Here is a 19,025-nt window from a genome sequence, read left to right as displayed (position 1 = left end):
TACCAAGTGTGAATGGGGTAAAGGTGAGAATTATGACGGTGATGTTTTGTTTATATGTTTATAAATGATGACCTTGACTTTCAAGTAATACTTGAAACTCTCAGAGCCTACCACACCCTTCAGGCCGCATTCTTTGCCTCCCTCAGAGTCTCTGCACATGACCTGATATTGAGTTGACTTTAGTCTTCAAAAGTGCTTATTCAGAAGAGTGTGAAATGTAGCCACAAGTCACAGTCAAGGTGTAATGACTGGCAATCCCGCTCAGTAAGGTTTACTTTTTCATATATTTGACTCAACATCATAGCATTTCGCACCAGTTATAGGCAAAAGGGAAGGTGGGCACAACAGTGGGAGAAGGTTGGTTTTATAACAAGAGAAGATGAGCACGCTGTGACTGTAACAGGAGATACTTCACTGTGTGCATCCCCTCCGTGACAGGTGACTTGATAAAGAGAATGAGCTAATGACTACCTTGAGGGGGAGAGTGACTATTGGATGCAAATTTATTTTAACATTTGCCTGTAACACTGAATAAATTATGCATACAGTCCTAACAGAAATAAAAGCATTTTGCTAGTGGGAGATGGAGAACATGGGCATGCAGCTAGGTCCAAAGGCAGATGCCATTTTGAAATTTCAACATTATGTAAAAATAAGTTTGTTAATATTTAATATTCAGAATCTTCCTGTGGGAAGATTTATGGGCCCATTTGAGCATTAATTCCTATACCTACCTAACGTGTGTAGGGCTAGCTTGCATCCAGCACCCTAAAGTCCTTCCAAAGCAGATACACTTTGGGACATGATTAAAAGTATGCCCCCTTACCAGTGTGGATCCTCCAGGCAGTGTGCTTGTTCCTGTGTAGGCTTCAGCAGAAAACAAGTGAACTTGGTCCTGGTCCTTGGCCTGGTACATGCTGGATGCCTGGGTTACCTGACATCTGGACTGTCATGAGCTCGGTCACTTTTATAACATTGCAAACAGCAGGCAGGAAAAGAAGGAAGCATGCAGCCCATAAATGATCGCAGGTGGCAGTCCTGACTTCTCCAAAGGGAATGATGCATTATAAAGCTTAGTCTATCTTGCCTCTTAGGAAAACACAGGACTATTCACCAGACACAAAGGAGAACTTGCATAGATGTTTCCGACTCACTGTAACAGGCAGGAGCTGCTACATGTCATGCAATTCTCTTCTGAACTCTTCAATACAGCCAAAGTAAATAACTGGATGAAGAACACAAACTGCCTTCTGATAAGGAAATGATAGGAATGTGCATGACAAGCAAGTGCAGAGTCCTGCCCCTGGGAAGGAACAACTGCACGTATCAGTACAGGCTGGGGGATGACCTCCTGGAGAGGAGCTTGGACCTTGGAGAAGGACCTGGGGGTCCTGGTGGATGGCAGGTTGGCCATGAGGCAGCAGCGTGCCTTGGTGGCCAAGAAGGCCAACGGGACCCTAGCAGGCATTAAGAGGAGTGTGGCCAGCAGGTCAAGGGAGGTGATCCTCCCCCTCTACTCTGCCCTGGCCAGGCCTCACCTGGAGTACTGTGTCCAGTTCTGGGCTCCCCGGCACAAAAAAAGACAGGGATCTCCTGGAAAGAGTCCAATGAAGGGCAACAGAGATGATACGGGGCCTGGAGCATCTCCCCTGGGAGGAGGGGCTGAGAGACCTGGGTCTGTTCAGCCTGGAGAAAATAAGACTGAGGGGGGATCTTATCAACGTGTATAGATACCTGAGGTGTGGGAGACAGAGGGGTTTGGCCAACCTCTTTTCAGTGCTCTGTGGGGACAGGACAAGGGGCAATGGCCACAAAATGGAGCCCAGGAAGTTCGGCCCCAACATGGGAAAGAACTTCTTCACAGGGAGGGTGACGGAGCACCGGGACAGGCTGCCCAGAGATGTTATTGAGTCTCTCTCCTTGGCAACTTTCAGAAGATGCCTGGATATGGTCCTGTGCACTTGGCTCTATGTGTCATTGCTTGGCTGGGGGAGAGGGGCAGAGTTGGACCAGGTAACCACCAGAGGTCCCTTCTAACCTCAAACGTTCTGTGATTCTGTGGTTATCAGTTTAGCAAGTCAGCTTGGGGTTTCTGCACAAGCTTAAAGCTTCCAGGATGTTTCCCATGGGTGACAGTGGATCAGTGGCTAGGCAGGTAGCCCACCCTGATGAAATCTCTCATCTGCTCTGAATACACTGTGCTACTCCCTACAGCCCTGATTCCCAGGTACTGTTGGAAAATGCAGTCCTCAAGATTTAGTCTGTAGTAGACTTCTACAAGGTGCTATAAAACTGAAACTTTCAGTCCTACTCCCGCCTCTTGTTTCTATGACAATTGTGTAACTTTACAGCATTGACATTCCTCTGAGAACCTGGTGGCTAAATTGACTTAACAACTAATATTAAGAAGGAATAATTTAAAAACTCTGAAGTAGTCTTATGTTACTATGATCTACATAAAGAACACAAATGGAATAACAAATTGTTTTAACTTCAGGGCAATTTTAACAACACATATTTTACTCTAGTGGAGATCCAGACATGAAAGACCTTAAAGAAGAGATGAGGAAGTAGGCAGACTACCAAAGAAGATTAAAAAAATACATAAATAAATAATAAAATAAAATAAAAATAAAAACACACAGAACCCCCACAAAATTGTCACGAGCTTTTATTTCATGTACAGTAGCGTACAAACATGGGCAGACCCTTTCTTCACAATATTGCCACCAAAAACACACACACCACACAACAAAACAAAACGACAAAAACATAAATGCTCTCATGTCAATGCCAACATTGCAGTTTGGACATCCTGTCTCCTAAATAGAGCTTAACGAACATGAAAATCCATCGACAGAAGGGAACTTCTATACAACTATGAGGAAAATGTTACTAGCTACAGTGCTTGTCCACCTCCATTCCATAAATTGGCAATAAACTATTAGTACAAGTAACAGATGGAGAATTTTCCAGGTATGAAAGTGTAGCTAGACACTTAAAACTTGTCCCCAAGTTGCATGCTACAGTTCTGTTACAAACATACACATACCACATGCAGACCTACAGGCACAGGTATTTATCCAACCAGTTGGATAAATGTGCTGGAAAAGATCCCCCCTAGCATGTCTACATGAGGCAATAGCTTCAGTTTGACTACAGTGGAGATGGAGATTAAATATTGATTTTTGAGGGTATGTGATCTTGCAACACAAATGCACAAACTTGGCACATCTTCTTCGGATTGTTTCATCCTTTTTCAAAAGCAACCAGAGCAGGCAGCATTGGCACAGATTTCGCACAAATCAGCTTCGCTGACAGCCGCGCCTGTTAGAGAGAAAAGAGAGTGTTTCAGTGGGATAGCAAAGCAATACACTGGAGAGCAGAGCCCCACATCAAGTGGCTGAGAGGTTCCTTTCTGCTGCTGTTCCATGAGTTTTGATGTCACTGAAGTTATTGTTGGCATAAGAAAAACTACTTCTTGAGAAAATTTTGCTTAAAAAATGAGATCAGACCTGAAATCACCAGGAGAACAATGGTAACATGTGGAAACAAGAGAACAGCAGGACATCTTGTGGGAGGGTGGTGAGGATGCTACCTTTTTCCTCTAAAGTGGCTTGTAGAATCACAGCTTTAGTTATATTGGTAGCATTTCTTCCTAAATTTCCACTGTATTGGACAATAAGTTAATAAAATCATAAAATTATTTTTTTTAAAAAAAAAAAAGACACTGTAGCAGCTGTCTCAAGAATCACTACATATGCCTTGGAGACACAAAATGCTGAAGACTAATTCACCTCATCTACATCTCACACCTTTTTTAGGGTACCCAGAAATACACAGCTACTAGGAAGAAAAAGTTGTGGTTTTTTTTGTGTTTACAACAGCGTGATCTGCACACACTACAATTAAGCACCATAGGAGCTTTCTGATGGGGGTGGCTCTCAGTTTTGTATCCTTGCAGAAGGGGTAATCATAAAGTAGCATGGACTTCCAGCTGCTTTAGAGGTGTCACAACAGCAATTACGTTTTTTTTTCCTGCTACAATTTCAGTGTTTGAGGTTGAAAAGTGTGATAAAAAAAAAAAAAAAAAAAAGGAAATTATGCAATATGAACTACATACTCAGCCTCTCGAAAATCATGGGTGCATCTTCTCTTTTGCACACAGCTTGGAACTCCTCAGGAAGATCTTTTTCTTTGCATGGAGAATAGGTAGTCTTTGAAACCACCATGCGAGGATTAATGCTTCTGTTCTCATCCATAAGCTCCTTTAGCTTCTTCACAGATTCAAGGGAGAATTTCAAGTCGCCATCCTATGTAGACAGAACCAGAAAAAATAAAATAAAATAAAATAAAATAAAATAAAATAAAATAAAATAAAATAAAATAAAATAAAATAAAATCTCAGTGGATGGAGGCACAATTAATGCATGTCTCACTCTCGTGAGAGAGACCCACAAAATCTAAGGTAGAAAGATATGGATTGAGAAACATCAGCCTAGAAATGACTGGGTAATATGTCACAGAGATTTACAAAATCATGAGCTGAATGCATGCGAATGGAGATTTACTTTGTTCACTCTGTCTTCTAATGCATTAGTAGAGAACTTCAAGTCTTGGCTGTCATGTGGCATGCTCAAAACAGAGAAAAGGAGCTATTCCTTCACATTAAACATCGTTAAGAGCTGAACCTCCTCATCACGAGATACTGTGGCAAGTTTCCACAGTATCTTGGATACTGTGGGGGGGGTGGGAGGGGTGTCAGTTAAAGAATTATAATAATAATAATAAAAAAAAAACACATGGACATGCATTTATTTAACAAGCCAAACTCTTTCTACTTCCAATTAATTTATGATTTTTTCTCAGAATAGTTTATCAGACTGGTTGCCTGTGAAAAGGTAAGTGCTTAGAACACAGCTCTGAATTCCGATGCAGACTCTAAAAGCACAAAACAGAGAACAAAAAAGGAAAGGTTTCCACGAGAACGGTTCCAGGGAAAGCAGAAAGGGATGAAGCAAGCTTTATTCAGTCCTTTCACATAGGATTTATCCTACTTATTATCACTGCTTAGTAAGGATGAACTTTTATGAGAGACAGACTTAGGAGATAAATTTATGTCCTGGTGACAAAATAAAACAAAACAAACAAAAACATCAACACCATCTCATAAGAGAAAAGTGTGTCAGGGAGAGCTCAGTCTGAGGAGCATCTTCTCTCCAAGGCAACAGTGCATGGTGTTCTGTTGAACTAGATTTTATCACAGAAATAGTCTAAACCAGCACCTTAGTTTTTTTTTTTTTTTTTTTTTTTTTTTTTTTTTTTTTTAGTTTTCTTGAGTTTTTCTGACTTTATTCCACAATTGGCACTAGCCATCCTCTTCCAAATGTCATCACAGTAATTCAAGATCTGTGCAAGGAACTGTCCAGGCAGTGATATTCAGCCTTTAAAAACACTCCACAAAGTCCAATAAACTTCACTTGTGGCTTGCAAACATTTTGTTAAATCAATGCTTTCTGTGACACACTATGGGAAAGGGAGGAAAAGTCTTGGAAAGATTTTCAGAAAACAAGTACAGAACCAACTTTGTGCACTGAGTTAGTCAGACATCAGGGAAATTAAGCAGTCCAACTGAAAAGAGTGCAACACACATGCCCAGTACACTGAACATATATTCATGTCCTATAAGAGTCAGAGAAAATACAAATTGTGATTAATGAGACAAGCATTTCAATTATGAAGAGGAGCTACAGCTTCAGAGCTGAACTTTCTATGTTGTTACCTCAACCAGAAACAGCTATTCTCATTTGGTTATTTTCTACAGTTCCAAGTAGAAATTTGATTTATTTTTTTTTTTCATTAAGTTGGAGACTATTTTTTCACTCCTTCAAAACCTACTGCGCACACATAAAGAGAATCAACCATTGTTTAAATAATACTAGCCCTTTTGTTACTCCAAGGGTGTCATTTACAATGCAATCAAACTGTAATCTCCCAAACTCTTTCTAGGGATGAGTGCAGACAGATCTAACACACTCCCATGAACATACAAGAGTGATGATACCTACCTACTTCTATGTTGCATGCAATATCAACCATCGGAGCAGTGTGTTTTAGAGTATTTTGTACTAGCCTCCTCTAATAGTTTATCTATCCGTTACTATTCCTCCAAGCTTGCAGGTCATTTTCCTAAAGAACTAGCAGCCTACGAGCAGGCAAGACAAAACACTTTCTCCCCAGTTCACGCAACTTCACAACACGTGGGGTTATCTGGAAAAGAAAACTCTGGGAATAGCCAGCTAGGAATTTCAGAGCAGTGGTATGGCTGGTGAAGCATGATGTTAGAAAAACTGAGCAACAGGGACATGATGTCAGGCAACAAGCCGGAGAAAAGAAAAAAAAAAAAAAAACAGCTCTATTAATTTAGCTCAACATTCCTGTTGTAGCCACAACTCTTCATACAATATCAATATATCACTGAACTTGAGAAAAAAAAAAAAAAAAAAAAAAAAAGCAGAAAACTCACCTGGACATAGACTCCTTGGGAGCTGTGCACCAGTGAAAGGAGAATAAGGACTGTAAAGGAAAGAAAGCCTTTCATAGTGCCTACAAAGCGTAGCCTCTCCTAACCTGAATATATTTTCTCTTGCTTTGGTATTTCACTGTCCTTCCTTTGTGTCTCTCAGATTTGCTCTAGTTGTCAGAGTTCTATCTCCCCGGTGCAAAAAAAAATAAGCTTTATAAAGCCTTTACACAGCGCTGGCTTGGTAATCCATTAACCTAAACTCCTTATAGACATACAATAAACCTTCAGCGGACTACCAGTTATCTACTCCTTGGCAGAGCAGGACAGTCACACCCAGGCAAATACTGGTGTTTATGACTCTCTCCCACTTTCAGAAAGTGGCCAAGACAGGCAGGAAAATCATTGCAGCCTACGGCACACAAATAGGAAAGTTTGGTCTTAGTTCTAACAAAGCATCCAAAACTAAGTCTCCATGTGGGGGATGTATGGGCAAAGATGATCTTGGAGGTCTTATCCAACCTTAATGATTCTGTGATTCTATGATTTGGAAGCAGGCAAATTAATAAACAATTGAAGAAATTGATCTCTTGCACTGATTGGCGGCCAGTCAGTTCTGAATCGATTGCTGAGCACGCAGTTCTTCTGGCGACTCCAATACCGAGAGGGGAGCAACGCTCTGGAGCAGATGAACACAGGGTGTGCCTGAGTGTCAGCAGATACAGTGTCATCTTGCTTTTTGCAGCACCTAATTAAAACGCAGACATTACAGGGGTTGTCATTAAAGATAAAGGCTTCAATGCAACAAATCTATTTCTCTGTGGCTTTCAATCTTATCCAGAAACGTGGAAATAGTACGTGGATATTTATTTTCTCTTATTCTCTAATAAGCGGATTTGGACATTTAATGAGAGCTTTGGGCCCTGGTTTTACAGGTTTCTGGGGTGCCCTCCTAGTGTCTCTCCCAGTCTTTCCTTTAGGCTCCCTTTGGGTACAGGAAGGCCGCTATAAGGTCTCCCCAGAGCCAAACAACCCCGATGCTCTCTGTGAATATCGAGCAGTTTTGTGAGAGCACTTGCTGGTGAAGATTGAGGCAAAAAAAAGTTGTTAAGTGCCTCTGTCTTCTCCATCCCAGCTGTAGACAGGCCTCCCATTTCACTCATCATGGACAGTACAGTTTCTTTTACCTTCCTTTGTTGTCCTATGTAGTTAAAGAAACCCTTCTTATTTTTTTTTTTGCATCTCTAGGCAAATTCACCTGCAGCTGTGTCTCAGCTTTCCTGATCCCCTCTCTGCTCTTCTGGGCCATGTCCCTTTAATATTATCAGGGGAATATCCCTGCTTCCACTGCCTATTCATTTTGGTTTTGTGTTTCAGCTTGGCTAAGAGCCCTTGACTTAGCCAACCTAGTCTCCTGCCTCCCCTGTCCAACTTCTTGCATGTCAGAATCGAGAGCTCTTGTACCTTAAGAAAACTGTTGTTAAATATCTCCCAGCTATCATTTGTTCTTTTTTCTCTGAGGGCAGGATCCCACACACTCAAGCCCTAAACAGCCAAATATTTACCTTTCTGGGTTTTATAGCCTTGACTATGCTTTTTATCTGTCCCGTACTACCTGTCCTGTACTACTGTGATCACTGCAGCCCAGGCTGCCTCCAATCTTGACCTGTCCAATATTCTCCCGCACTTCTCTAGCTGAGATGCCAGAATGGTTACACTGCCCTGTAGTGATCCTTTTGATGGGAATGGGACATAAAGCTGGGAGCCAAGTAACGCTGCGATGTGTTTTGCTGCCCCATTGTACATCTTAAGAGAAATAGGGAATAGAAACCGAGGTGCCGTGCCAGGCGTGAAGCTGTTGCCCCGGTGGTGCCTGTGTGCAGGCAGGCTGGACTCTGCTCTGTGCAGTCAGAAACACCTAATGAGGGGTTCAGTAGGCCATGGGAAGTGACAGTAATGCGAGCAGTGCTCTGGATAAGGAGGTGCAGCAAAGAAGGCTGGCTTGTGAAGGATCTGGGCATGGTGGTGCCCCCTGTGCAGAGGTTCACCCATGGACCAGTGTTCTCAGTGTCAGGCCTTTTTACACTCACTTCCCCCCTCGAAGATGGGAATAGCATTTGCTTTTTTCCAGTCATCAGGGATTTCCCCATCACTGTGGATGTCAAGTTTGCTTAGCTGATCTCTGATCCGATCCTCTTTGACCGAGAGGAAGTCCTCCTTTCTCCGGACTTCCAGCGTGCTGTAAAGTTATGGCCGAGCACAGTCACAGTGGGGGTCTCTTTACATCATGGCTGTGCACAGAGTCACAGTATGGTGTTGTAGCACCATGGCCAAGCATCGAGTCGCCACAGGGCCTTGTAACATCAGTGCTCAAAAGAAAGTCACAACGGGGCCTTGTGACCTCGTGGCACAGCACAGAATCACAGCAGGCGACATCATAGCGCTGCACAGTGTCACAGAAGGGCCTTGTGACATCAAGGCTCAGCAAAGAGTCATAGAGGATGATTGATTAAAAAAATCATAGCCTGACAGAGTGTAAAGGCTGGGCTTTGTGACCTCATTTCCCAGCACGAATTCACAGTGGGATTTTGTAAAATCATGGAATGGCAGAGTCACAGCCTTTGGATATGATGCCATGGCACAGAGTTGCTTGACTGTGTTGTAATATCACGGCTGAGGGCAACGTCACAGTGGGTTGCTGTGACATCATGGTCATGCACAAAGTGCAGTATTGTAACATCATGGCCCAGCAGAAAGTCACAAAAAGGTCTTGGGACCTCGCAGCCCGGCACGTAGTCACAGAGGGTTGTTGTAACCTCACGGCCCATCACAGCAGGGCCTTGTAACGTCACGTCCCAGCACAGAGTCACAGCAGGGCCTTGTGACCTCCCGGAACAGCACAGAATTAAGAGTTGTAACATCTTGAACCAGTACGGTGCCACACGAGGGGCTTTCTGACCTCGTACCCTGGCACAGAGTCACAGTTTGGTGGCAGAATCACAGCCGGGCCTTGTAACATCACGGCCCCGTACAGCATCACAGGGTGGTACTGTGACACCACGACAAGGTGTAGGGTCACGGTGGGGCTTTGTAACATCAGTGCCCGACACGGGCTCACAGGAGGCCCAGCAAAGTGTCACAGGGGGGTATTACTCTAACATTATGCCTCCAAATAGCGTCACAGCAAGGCTTTGTCGTATCACGACCTGACACAGCCACAGCGGGGCGTTGTGTCACCACGGATCTGCGGAGGACTGGAGCAGGGCCCTGGGAAGAAGCCACAGCTTCACAGGAGGGCTGTGTAACATGATGAGCCAGGAGAGTCAAAGCACAGCCTTTGGACATCGTGTCCTGGAAGAGAGAATGGTGTTGTAATGTCATGGCCCAGCACAGTGTCACTACGGGGCCTTGTGACTTGGTGGCCCAGCACAGTGTCACTACAGGGCCTTGTGACTTGGTGGCCCAGCACAAAATCACTGTGGGGCATTGTAATATCGTGGCCAAGGACCTAGTCACAGTGCAGACGTGTATTACAGCCATGCACAGAGTTACAGTGTGGTATTGTAACTTCATGGCTCATCTTTCTCCACTCAGCCCTGGTGAGGCCATACCTGGAGTGTTGTGCCCGGTTCTGGGCTCCCCAGCACAAGAGGGACACATTCAAAACCCTCCTGGACATGTTCCTGTGTGACCTGATCTAAGTGTTCCGAAGGATTGGACTAGATGATCTTTCAAAGTCCCTTCCAATCCCTAAAATCTGTGAACCCAGGGACCCTTCCTCTTATCTACTGGTCTCTGGAGGCCTCACAGGGCTCTCTGGTGCACTCTTGGGCACACTGGAGGCCTCCAGTGGCCCTCTGCTCCACTCTAGATCCTCCACACTTCCACCAAGACCACACAGTGCACTCTGCCTACCCCTGAAATCCTCCCAGTGACACCCAGTCTCCTCTAGCATGCCCTAGAGGCCTCCCAGTGCAGCCTCCAGTCCTCTGTCAGATGCTGTAACTTTGGCACAGAGACCCTGGGGGAGCCACGGGCTGAGCATGGGCTGTAATCACAGAGGTGAACCCCGCTTCGTGTCTCCCCTACCCCTTGCTCAGAGATGGTTTCCAGGCCAGAATCACCCATTCATCTCCTAGGAAAAGCAAGACAAAGTTGTTGGAAGGGGGGATTAGAAAATGAGATCTTGGTAAAGAGACAAATTTCTGTTCCTTCCCTGTGTCTTCTGACCGAGGAGAAGGGATGGAGAAGCCAGCAGGTCATGCTGGGTCCTCTGACATTTTGCCTCCCTCCTGCCAAAGGGCAAGCTGCTCTGGGTTCACCCAGGGTTAGTCCTGCAAAGACTGAGCCCCAAAAAAACAGAATGGAGGGGCAAGACCCCTGGCTGTCTGAGCGAGGGTGCAGCCCTCGAGGGAAAAAACCCTTGGCATCGCTCCCTGGCTGCGGGTGGCTAGAAAACTGGCCAGCAAGTCCTTTGCATGCCTCTGGTTATGCAAAATTCAGCTCCTATCAGCCGACACGGGATGGAACCTCCTGCTCGGCGTTGCCTGCTGGGCTTAGCTGCAGATTGCTGTCGACCTGCAAAGAGAGAGTGGGGGGCTCCCATGTTAGCAGAAGCAGCAGCTAAGGAGAGGCAGAGCACAGTGCTGGCAGAGAGGGAAACTCTGGCTGCCACTTCCTGGAGTTTAGACCAGTTCCCTGTTTCCGTTAGGATTTTGTTTCGTTTCATTTCATCTCCTCCTCTCCCCTCCAGCCCCACCTCCTCCGAATCAGCATTTCTGCATCCTTCTCTGTGCATACCAGAGCAGCAGGTAAAAGTCTGGCTGGCACCTGCACACACACACCCCTGTGCACCGGATGCACCTCTGCCGGGGGACAGACACCTCTGGGCAGCTTCCCACACTCCTGCGTGTGGCATCTTCCTCTCCATGGGCGATCTTGGCTGGGAGCATCCCCGTACCCGCCTCAGGGCTGCTCTGCCTCTCCTCGCTGCCTCCTGCTGCAGCAGAGCTCGGGTACGGAGGAGCTCAGCGGGGCCCCACTGCCCCAGGGGACAGAGCTCCGTGGGTGGGCAAGCACAGCTGGGAGGCAGCTGAGCGTCGGGGGTCCAAAGCATCCAGAGCATCCCGTGGTCCTCCTTATTCCCTGGTCTGGAGCATCCGGAGCGTCACAGAGTGTCCTGACACCCAGAGCACCCTACGCATCTCCAGCATCCCGGCATCCGGAGCATCCCCGGCACTCCCGATGCCCAGAGCATCCCCAGCATCCAGCAGTGCTGCCCGGGGACCTCCCAGCGCAGGGGGATTTGCAGGGATGAGGAAACGCCTGGCTGTGAGTAACAGGGAGGGGATCCTTGCTGCTGCTGGTCGGCTCCTGGGAATGTCTCTCTGCCCTGATTACCGGTGAAGAGAGTGGGGGAAGAGAGGGAGAGGAGGAGAGCCGAAAGGAGGGCAGAGAGGGAGAGAGGTGGCACTTCTTGCCCTGGGGCTGGCTCCAGCAATGATCACCTAGCGCAGGTGATAGCTGGAGGAAGTCCCCAGGGCTGCAGAGCCAGCCCTGCTGCCCGGCTCCTCATGGAGGGTGATTTGGGGTCCCCCAATGCCAGCGTGCTGGGGGAGCGCTCGCTGCTGGTGGGCAGCAGCTGGCTGGCTGCCTTCCTTTGCTTCATCATCCTGCTGACCACGGCGGGGAACTTCCTCCTCATCCTCCTCATCGTCAGCCAGCGCTCCCTCCGCAACACCTCCAACTACTTCTTGGTGTCCCTCTTCATGTCCGACCTGATGGTGGGGCTGGTGGTCATGCCCCCAGCCATGCTCAACCAGCTCTACGGGCGCTGGGTGCTGCGGGGTGACTTCTGCTCGCTCTGGTACGCCTTCGACGTCATGTGCTGCAGCGCCTCCATCCTCAACCTCTGCATCATCAGCTTGGACCGCTACCTGCTCATCATCTCCCCCCTCAAATACAAGCTGCGGATGACCTCCTGCAGGGCCCTCTGGCTCATCCTGGCCGCCTGGACCTTGGCCGCGCTGGCCTCCTTCCTGCCTATCAAGATGGGCTGGCACAAGCTGGAGTTCGAGGTCCGGTCCCCGAATATCACCTCGCAGGGGGATGAGGAGCAGTGCCGGCTAGTGGTCAGCTTGCCCTACGCCCTGGTGGCCTCCTGCCTGACTTTTTTCCTGCCCTCCGCTGCCATCTCCTTCACCTACTGCCGCATCCTCCTGGCAGCCCGCAAGCAGGCAGTGCAGGTGGCTTCCCTCACCTCCAACGTGGCCACCGCCACCACCGACGAGGTCACGGCACAGGTAAGGGAGCGAAACAGTCTCCGTGTCCCCTCCAGGAGGACAGCAGGCAGAGCAGGCAAACACTTTGTGTGACATGGGCTTCCCAAATGCAGCCTGGAAGCTCCTCTTACCCATCCTGCAAACCCCCAGATGTGTGCCGGGGCTAAGACTGAGGGCTTTGCTCTGCTTTCCTCCACCCCAGCCTTGCTGTGGGGTCCCCCAGAAGGAGTAATTACCCCCAGCACTGCCAGGAGGCTCCTTGCAGCTTGAGTCTGGGTACGTGGGGGCTCCGCCAGCCCCCAGCCCAGCCTGGTGCCCTGTCCCCTTGTGCCACCGCCACGTCTCGGCCCCGAGATGCACGTGGGGATGAGGTTTGCACGTTCGAGCCACGTGCTCAGGGCACTTGTGCAAGCAAAACTTCACCCAGGCAGGTGCCGAAAAGAAATTAAATAAATGGGTATTAACCCAGTGGGCACAGCTGGTGCAGGAAGCACAGCCAGGCACCTTCCAAAGCTTACCGGGAGGAATTAGCCCCTGAATTCCCAGCACAGGGACATGGATGGCCTCAGGGCTGGAGCCAGGGAGGGGATTTGGCAACTGGAAGGAAAGATCCACCTCCGCTGTGGGGTGAGAGCAGCTCTGCGGCGTCCTTGGAGGTGCCGATGTCTTGTCCCAGCCATGGTGAGCTTTTAAGTAGCTCAGGAGCATAGAAACAGCAGGTGTATGAGCAGAAAAATAAATTAAGATAAAGGCAAAAACGTTCCGTGGTGCAAAATAAAAGCAGTTTTGGCTCCGTCTTCACTGGCATCATCCCAGAGGGTTTTAATCTTATCTGAATTTGGGCTTCTAACTCTTCGCCATGGTGAGTGTGAGACATTTGGGGGAGAAGTTTAAGTAAAAGCAAATACAGAATTCTGAAGGGCCCCTTATTTTGAACACCCAGCTTCTATTTTTGTTACCTGGCCTCTAACAGGGACTGCAAAGTACCTCCTTACTCGAGACTCCTGCCTGAACCAGGCTGTGTGTTTTTATAATCAAAACGTGGCTGCACTTGGGGTTGTTTGTATTTCTCCAGGAGAAGGTAACTGCTACTAAATCTAACAGCTTTAATTCCTTGTAATAGGTTTATTGACCTCATATCCCACAGGGAAAAGACAAAGTTAATTGCCCTTAAATACCCTGATTTAGTTTGTTCTCTCTCTTTTAAGAAAGGAGCCAGAACTCCGACCCAGCCAGCCCTCCTGCACATGATGAGATGTACTAGACTTTCAAAAGGAAAATAAGAATCGAAGGACAAGCAGCCAATATCATTAAAATGTTTGTTGTTTTCCCCCGGATGCCAGTTTTTTGGACTCTACAACCCAAAACTGCTTTGGGCTTTGGTGGCCTTCAAGTGTTTTAAACTGGATTTTTGGTTCTCTTTTTGGGCAGGAATCTGAGTAGCAATAGGGCCTCACCTAATTAAAAAAGAGCTGAGATAATGATGTTAGATGGCAAGAACGGGAAAATGAATGGGTCAATTCTGGTGTTTGTAAGCTGAAACGTCTGACTTCCAGCTTTTAAAATATAATTAGTTTGCTGCTCTGATCAGCAGCTGGAGATGCCTCTTCAGGGCATGCTTTATCCTCACCCTAACACTGCCTGAGATGGATTTTTCTGTACAAGAAGCATCTCAGTGATCAAGTCCCTATTTTATAGGGAAAAAATAAAAAACAAAAACCTCTCAATGTTGAGGGTTTCTATTGCTTCCTCTTCCCGCTTTATGCTTCAAGGACTGTGGCGTGGGCCATCCTCCTGCCCCCGTGACAAGGGGAGTAATAGCCCCCTTTTTTTTTCTTTTTTTGCAGGTTTTTGCAGCACCAAATGCCACTTCCCTTGGGCAGGAGGCTGGCGCCAATGCCAGCAGCTCCAGCCTGGGGCGAAGCACTCACTCACCGCCCGTGTCCCGCTGCAGGTTCCCCGTGCCCCCAGCCAGCCCCCGGCCGGCAGCGAGAGCAGGAGGTTTGCCAGCAAGCACAGCAGGAAGGCGCTGAAGGCCAGCCTGACACTGGGCATCCTCTTGGGCATGTTCTTCGTGGCCTGGCTCCCCTTCTTCGTCACCAACATGACACAGGTAAGCACGCTGTTGTTTTTTTTAACCAGGAAGGGCTGTTTTTCAAAAGCATTTCACAGCCGGGCTCGAGGCTCGGATGCCTGCAGGTCTCGCCAGAAAGCTGCAGTGTCCTCAGGGAGAAAAGCCCTTCAAAAGCAAGGAAAAAATGTTGATGTACTTGGGAAATGCTCAGGGTTCGGGAGACGCCGCTAATCCTTGCCATGTCTCCCCGCCAGGCAGTGTGTGAGTGCGTCCCGGCCGGCTTCTTCGACGTGCTCACCTGGCTGGGGTACTGCAACAGCACCGTGAACCCCATCATCTACCCGCTCTTCATGAGGGACTTCAAGAGAGCCATGGGCAAATACCTGCCCTGCTGCCGGCGCTCGGCGGAGCCCCGGCCCAGCGCCATCTCCCTCTCCATGAGGAACTCCAACAGCGGGCCCCGCGTGGCCACGTCCCTCAAGAACGTCCTCACCTTGCAGGCTGACACCGACTCCGTCGATTCTGGGGCACCGGTGGATGAACACAGCCTGCCGCCGCCGGCCGTTGACGCTGCCCAAGCACTCCTGGCCCCCGGCGTCCGCTTGGTCAATATTTTTGACATGGAGCCCCACGAAGAGGAGCTGCAGCACCGGCAGCTCGGCACCCCAGTGGCCTGAGAAGCCGTCTGTGGGGCTGCAGGTGGAGGAGGCGCGGTTTTGGAGCCCGGTGTCCCAGGTCGGATTGCCCCAGCACACGCAAACCCTCTGGGAGGACAACCACAAGGTGTTGCCCTGCCCTGAGCTCCTCGATACCATCTTTAAGGGAAACTTGCATCTCCCTGGGGTTGTTGCTGACCACTTCTGCGGGTAGGTTTAAAGAGTGCAAAGCCACACGTTTTCCTGCTGAATCGATCTGCCTTGTTTCTCTCTCCTTCCATCCCTTGTTTACTCACCAGTTCCTCACCCTTCTTGAGCTGCTTCTCACGGCCTTTTCACAGCCCGTTGATCCGAACCTCGCACATTTTGCCAGCCTCATTGTGTCTCCCTGCACTTCAACCAAGGGCGGGTTTTTCAGCTTGCACTCATACAGCTCAGTACATCCCCTCTAACGCGTGCACTAGGTGCACCAACGGAAGAGGAAACATCCTGTGACTCACGGGCAACAGGTTTGGGGCTGCTTCAGTCCACAGAACGTCGCGTCTGCTTGGAGTTTAATTTCCTCGCCCCATTTGGACTGTATCTGTCAGAGTTTCCTCTGAAAGCAGTGAGCTGCAGCATGCTGAAACCGTCCTGTTTAATCATGAACAGCCTGCGCTACGGGGGATTAAATCTGATGCAAAATGTTCAGCACTGCCTTTTGGATATTCCACAAGGGTGTGGGTGTTCGACTTGTTTGTGGCTCTCTGGATATCCTGACAGTAGTAAGGAAGGAAATCAGCTTCCCTTTAGCTTTCATTCCCTTTAGCTTTCATCCTACAGCTTCCTATTTTTGGCATGACCGGCGTACTTTGCTCTTGACAATCCATGAGTTTTAAGATGATGCAATTAGAAAACAGAGATTTCTGCTCTTCAAATCAGAATATCAACTTTCAAATGACAACGCCACCCCCCCCCCCCCAACCCTCCCCATAGCCGTAAGCAGGGAGAACAGGGAGCAGCATGGCCAGTGGGCACTTTAAAAAAGCAGCAATGAATGCTTGCAGCTAATTCTTCCTCAAGTGCCTTTCAGGTGCAGAGTCGGGTTGATAGTTTGTTGCTGTGCCCTCCCTGAACCCCTGCCCTACCAGCCTTCCTTCAGAGCTCCTGATTTTGGCTGTGCTCCTGAAGCCCACAATCACACAGACAAGCGAACACAATGCAGGGGGAAGCTGCATGCCAGGCAAAGTCTCATTAGTTTTCTTTCCACGTTGCCCACATATGTTGCAGAACTGAACAACAAGTGCTTCGATGACTGACTTGACATTTATTTGCTACAAACCCGCTTGCAGCCGAGGGCTGGCCCTGTGGTCAACGACAAATGACCACGACAGACGGAGGACTCATCACAGGTTCAGGTATCAAACTGGTTACTAGGTTTTTTCCCTATATCTGTGGCCAGATATTTAGCTTAGTGTTGGTACCAAGCATGAAGATGAATGTGTACATCTGTCCACAACTAGTTGTATATAAAAACACACGTGGGCTGTAACTCCAGTTAAACCAGAGTAGAAGAAGACGCGATGGACTCCCCGGTCCCTCAAGTAACCAATTCCACAGACACAGGCTTTGGGAGACGAACAAGAAGAGCGTGCTGCCAGGAGCACTCTGTAACAAGGCTGTTCACAGCCTTCCACGAGCAGAAGTTGTTCAGAATTTCACTCAATGACAAATTCAGCTGCATCTGGTGTTCTCAAAAAACTTCTCCAAGCCACATTTTAAAAAGCAGCAATAGCGTTCTCATCCAACTAGTTCTTTGTAGTAAGGCGTTGGCTTGTGGACAAATCATCTGATCCGGTAGAGGAATCGTGTCCCTTTCCTACAGCCAACACCAAAAGAGCTGACTGCGACAGGCAGGTCCCTGGGGGATCCCAGGACTTGCCTCCGACAGCCCCAGCCCAGCAACGTGCCCATCGTGCGTCGGAATCTGGAAGCTCTGAGCCCTCCTCGGTGGCAGGACTGGGGAAAAGGAAGAGCCAGGCACCGCACCCAAAGCACCGCCAGGTCACGCTGCTGCCGTGCCGCACCCAGAAGCAGCTGCATCTCAACTGCCCGAAAAACCTGAAGGTAAGGATTGTGGAAAGCTCGGGAAAGAGAGGAGAGGTTGGTAGCAAACCAGCTGCTGCAGCAGGGAGAGGGAGGACTCCATGAACCAGAATCAGAAGCTGCGATTGCACTGTTTCCCCTCCCGTGAGTCAATGAGGCCTTCCAGATCTGGAGGTGGGGAAGTATTTACACACAACGGCACTTGTTTTAACCTAGAAAAAAACAAAGGTGTTCTCAGAAGGGGGTTTACCCTCTTGCCATATTCCTGTTAGGTTGCATTGTCTCGGGCTGCGCAGCAAAATAGGCCAGAAAAGGACCTTTTAGGGAAGATGTGGTGGAAGATCAACCCCATAGTTTTGGAACTGTGCATGGCAGGGGACATAAAGCTGCGTCCCTCTGGTCTGAGACTGGGGGAGAAGAGAGTGGATGCCAATTTGCTTTATGGAAGGAGGCAGAAATCAAACAGATTTATGTTTATCCTATGCCAAGTATTAGTTTTATTTTAAGCCAATTAAAAATATGTTTCGAGGGGGCTTTTGAGGCTGGAGATGTGTGTGGGACACAAAACAAAAGCCTCTGTGGGTTGCTGGCTCGCAAAGCCTGGAATGAAGTTTCACAAAGTAATAAATCATAAAAGCCCACTCTGTTTCTCCTGCTGTCTTTCACCTAGGGACTCAAAGCATGTTTCTAATAGTAAGGAGGCCTCACATACTCATCACCCTCATCCTGCAGATAGGGAAACACTCCTGTCCATTGGAAAGTGCCCAAGCCATGGCAGCAAACCTGCAGCAGAACGGGGAAGGAAGCCAGGTACCCTCAGCCTTTCGCCTTTCTGGTTAGCAGAGCTGAAGCGCGGACGCTGAGACACGCAGAGCTGGGCAGCCCGATCCTGCAGCACCCCTGGAAACCAAAATCCAAATCAACCACTGGGGGAAAACATTTTTAATGTCCTAGTTTGGAGCCCCTCTCCACAATATGCTTCAAGATACCCGCAGAGCCACCTGCTTTCCCCAGAGTTATGTACCAGAAATACAGCCCCTCATGGGGAGAGCTGCTTCCCTCGAGAATAAAACCAGTTTGGGCAAGGAGGGGATAGCCACCACTTCCTCAGGAGCAACGATTCAGGCAGGAATCAGCCCTTTCTCATCTGTGGGAGATGTCGTGGGCAGCTGCTCCGAAAGCTTTGATCCAGTGACACTCTCTGGGCCCTCAGAAGGGTCTGAAAAGTGCAGATGCAGTTCTGCCAGCTCTGCTGATACTCCTTCAGGGAGCAACGGACAGTGCTTTCAGAGCGCTTTTCGTGCTGGCTGAACATCCCTGCCCATCACAAAGAGCTCCAATTCGCCTCCACGCAGGCCAGCTAACGTGTGGGCTCGCTGATGGTTCTGCTGCCTCTCTCATCCAGC

At 48.5% G+C, this 19,025-nt stretch overlaps 3 protein-coding genes and 1 long non-coding RNA gene across 10 annotated transcripts in view; 2 read left to right on the top strand and 2 right to left on the bottom strand.

The window, feature by feature from the left end:
- Positions 1-2,649: 2,649 nt before the first annotated feature.
- Positions 2,650-11,768, bottom strand: LOC118177163 (guanylin-like). Of its 3 annotated transcripts, XM_035344618.1 has the most exons (4): positions 10,613-10,720; positions 9,677-9,874; positions 4,124-4,313; positions 2,650-3,327 (listed from the first exon to the last, which is right to left on the bottom strand). In XM_035344618.1, the coding sequence occupies exons 1-4, from the start codon at positions 10,649-10,651 to the stop codon at positions 3,260-3,262; spliced, it is 495 nt and encodes a 164-aa protein (XP_035200509.1). In that variant the 5' UTR covers positions 10,652-10,720; the 3' UTR covers positions 2,650-3,259. The 3 variants fall into 3 exon arrangements, 2 of the variants coding, with proteins under 2 accessions (XP_035200509.1, XP_035200510.1); XM_035344619.1 differs by lacking the exons at positions 9,677-9,874; positions 10,613-10,720 and adding an exon at positions 6,527-7,863; XR_004755699.1 differs by lacking the exons at positions 2,650-3,327; positions 10,613-10,720 and adding an exon at positions 11,387-11,768 and having other exon boundaries at positions 4,192-4,313.
- Positions 11,769-11,820: 52 nt separating this feature from the next.
- On the top strand, positions 11,821-17,082 carry HTR6 (5-hydroxytryptamine receptor 6). Its single transcript, XM_035344617.1, has 3 exons — positions 11,821-12,825; positions 14,759-14,917; positions 15,133-17,082. The coding sequence occupies exons 1-3, from the start codon at positions 12,097-12,099 to the stop codon at positions 15,553-15,555; spliced, it is 1,311 nt and encodes a 436-aa protein (XP_035200508.1). The 5' UTR covers positions 11,821-12,096; the 3' UTR covers positions 15,556-17,082.
- TMCO4 (transmembrane and coiled-coil domains 4) overlaps positions 16,927-19,025 on the bottom strand; it is a 39,324-nt gene continuing 37,225 nt past the window's right edge. For 3 of the 5 annotated variants that reach the window (XM_035344614.1, XM_035344616.1, XM_035344615.1), the window contains one exon: positions 16,927-18,519. In XM_035344614.1, coding sequence (XP_035200505.1) covers positions 18,341-18,519 — 179 coding nt within the window. In that variant the 3' untranslated portion in view covers positions 16,927-18,340. The remainder of the gene's footprint in view (positions 18,520-19,025) is intronic. The other 2 variants (XM_035344613.1, XR_004755698.1) reach the window with 2 other exon arrangements.
- LOC118177164 overlaps positions 17,522-19,025 on the top strand; it is a 27,837-nt gene continuing 26,333 nt past the window's right edge. The window contains exon 1 of the long non-coding RNA XR_004755701.1: positions 17,522-17,640. This is a non-coding gene — a long non-coding RNA (uncharacterized LOC118177164). The remainder of the gene's footprint in view (positions 17,641-19,025) is intronic.

The sequence above is a fragment of the Oxyura jamaicensis genome, chromosome 21, assembly GCF_011077185.1.
Source record: "Oxyura jamaicensis isolate SHBP4307 breed ruddy duck chromosome 21, BPBGC_Ojam_1.0, whole genome shotgun sequence".
Taxonomy (NCBI): domain Eukaryota; kingdom Metazoa; phylum Chordata; class Aves; order Anseriformes; family Anatidae; genus Oxyura; species Oxyura jamaicensis.
This window is presented reverse-complemented; position numbering and strand designations above follow the sequence as displayed.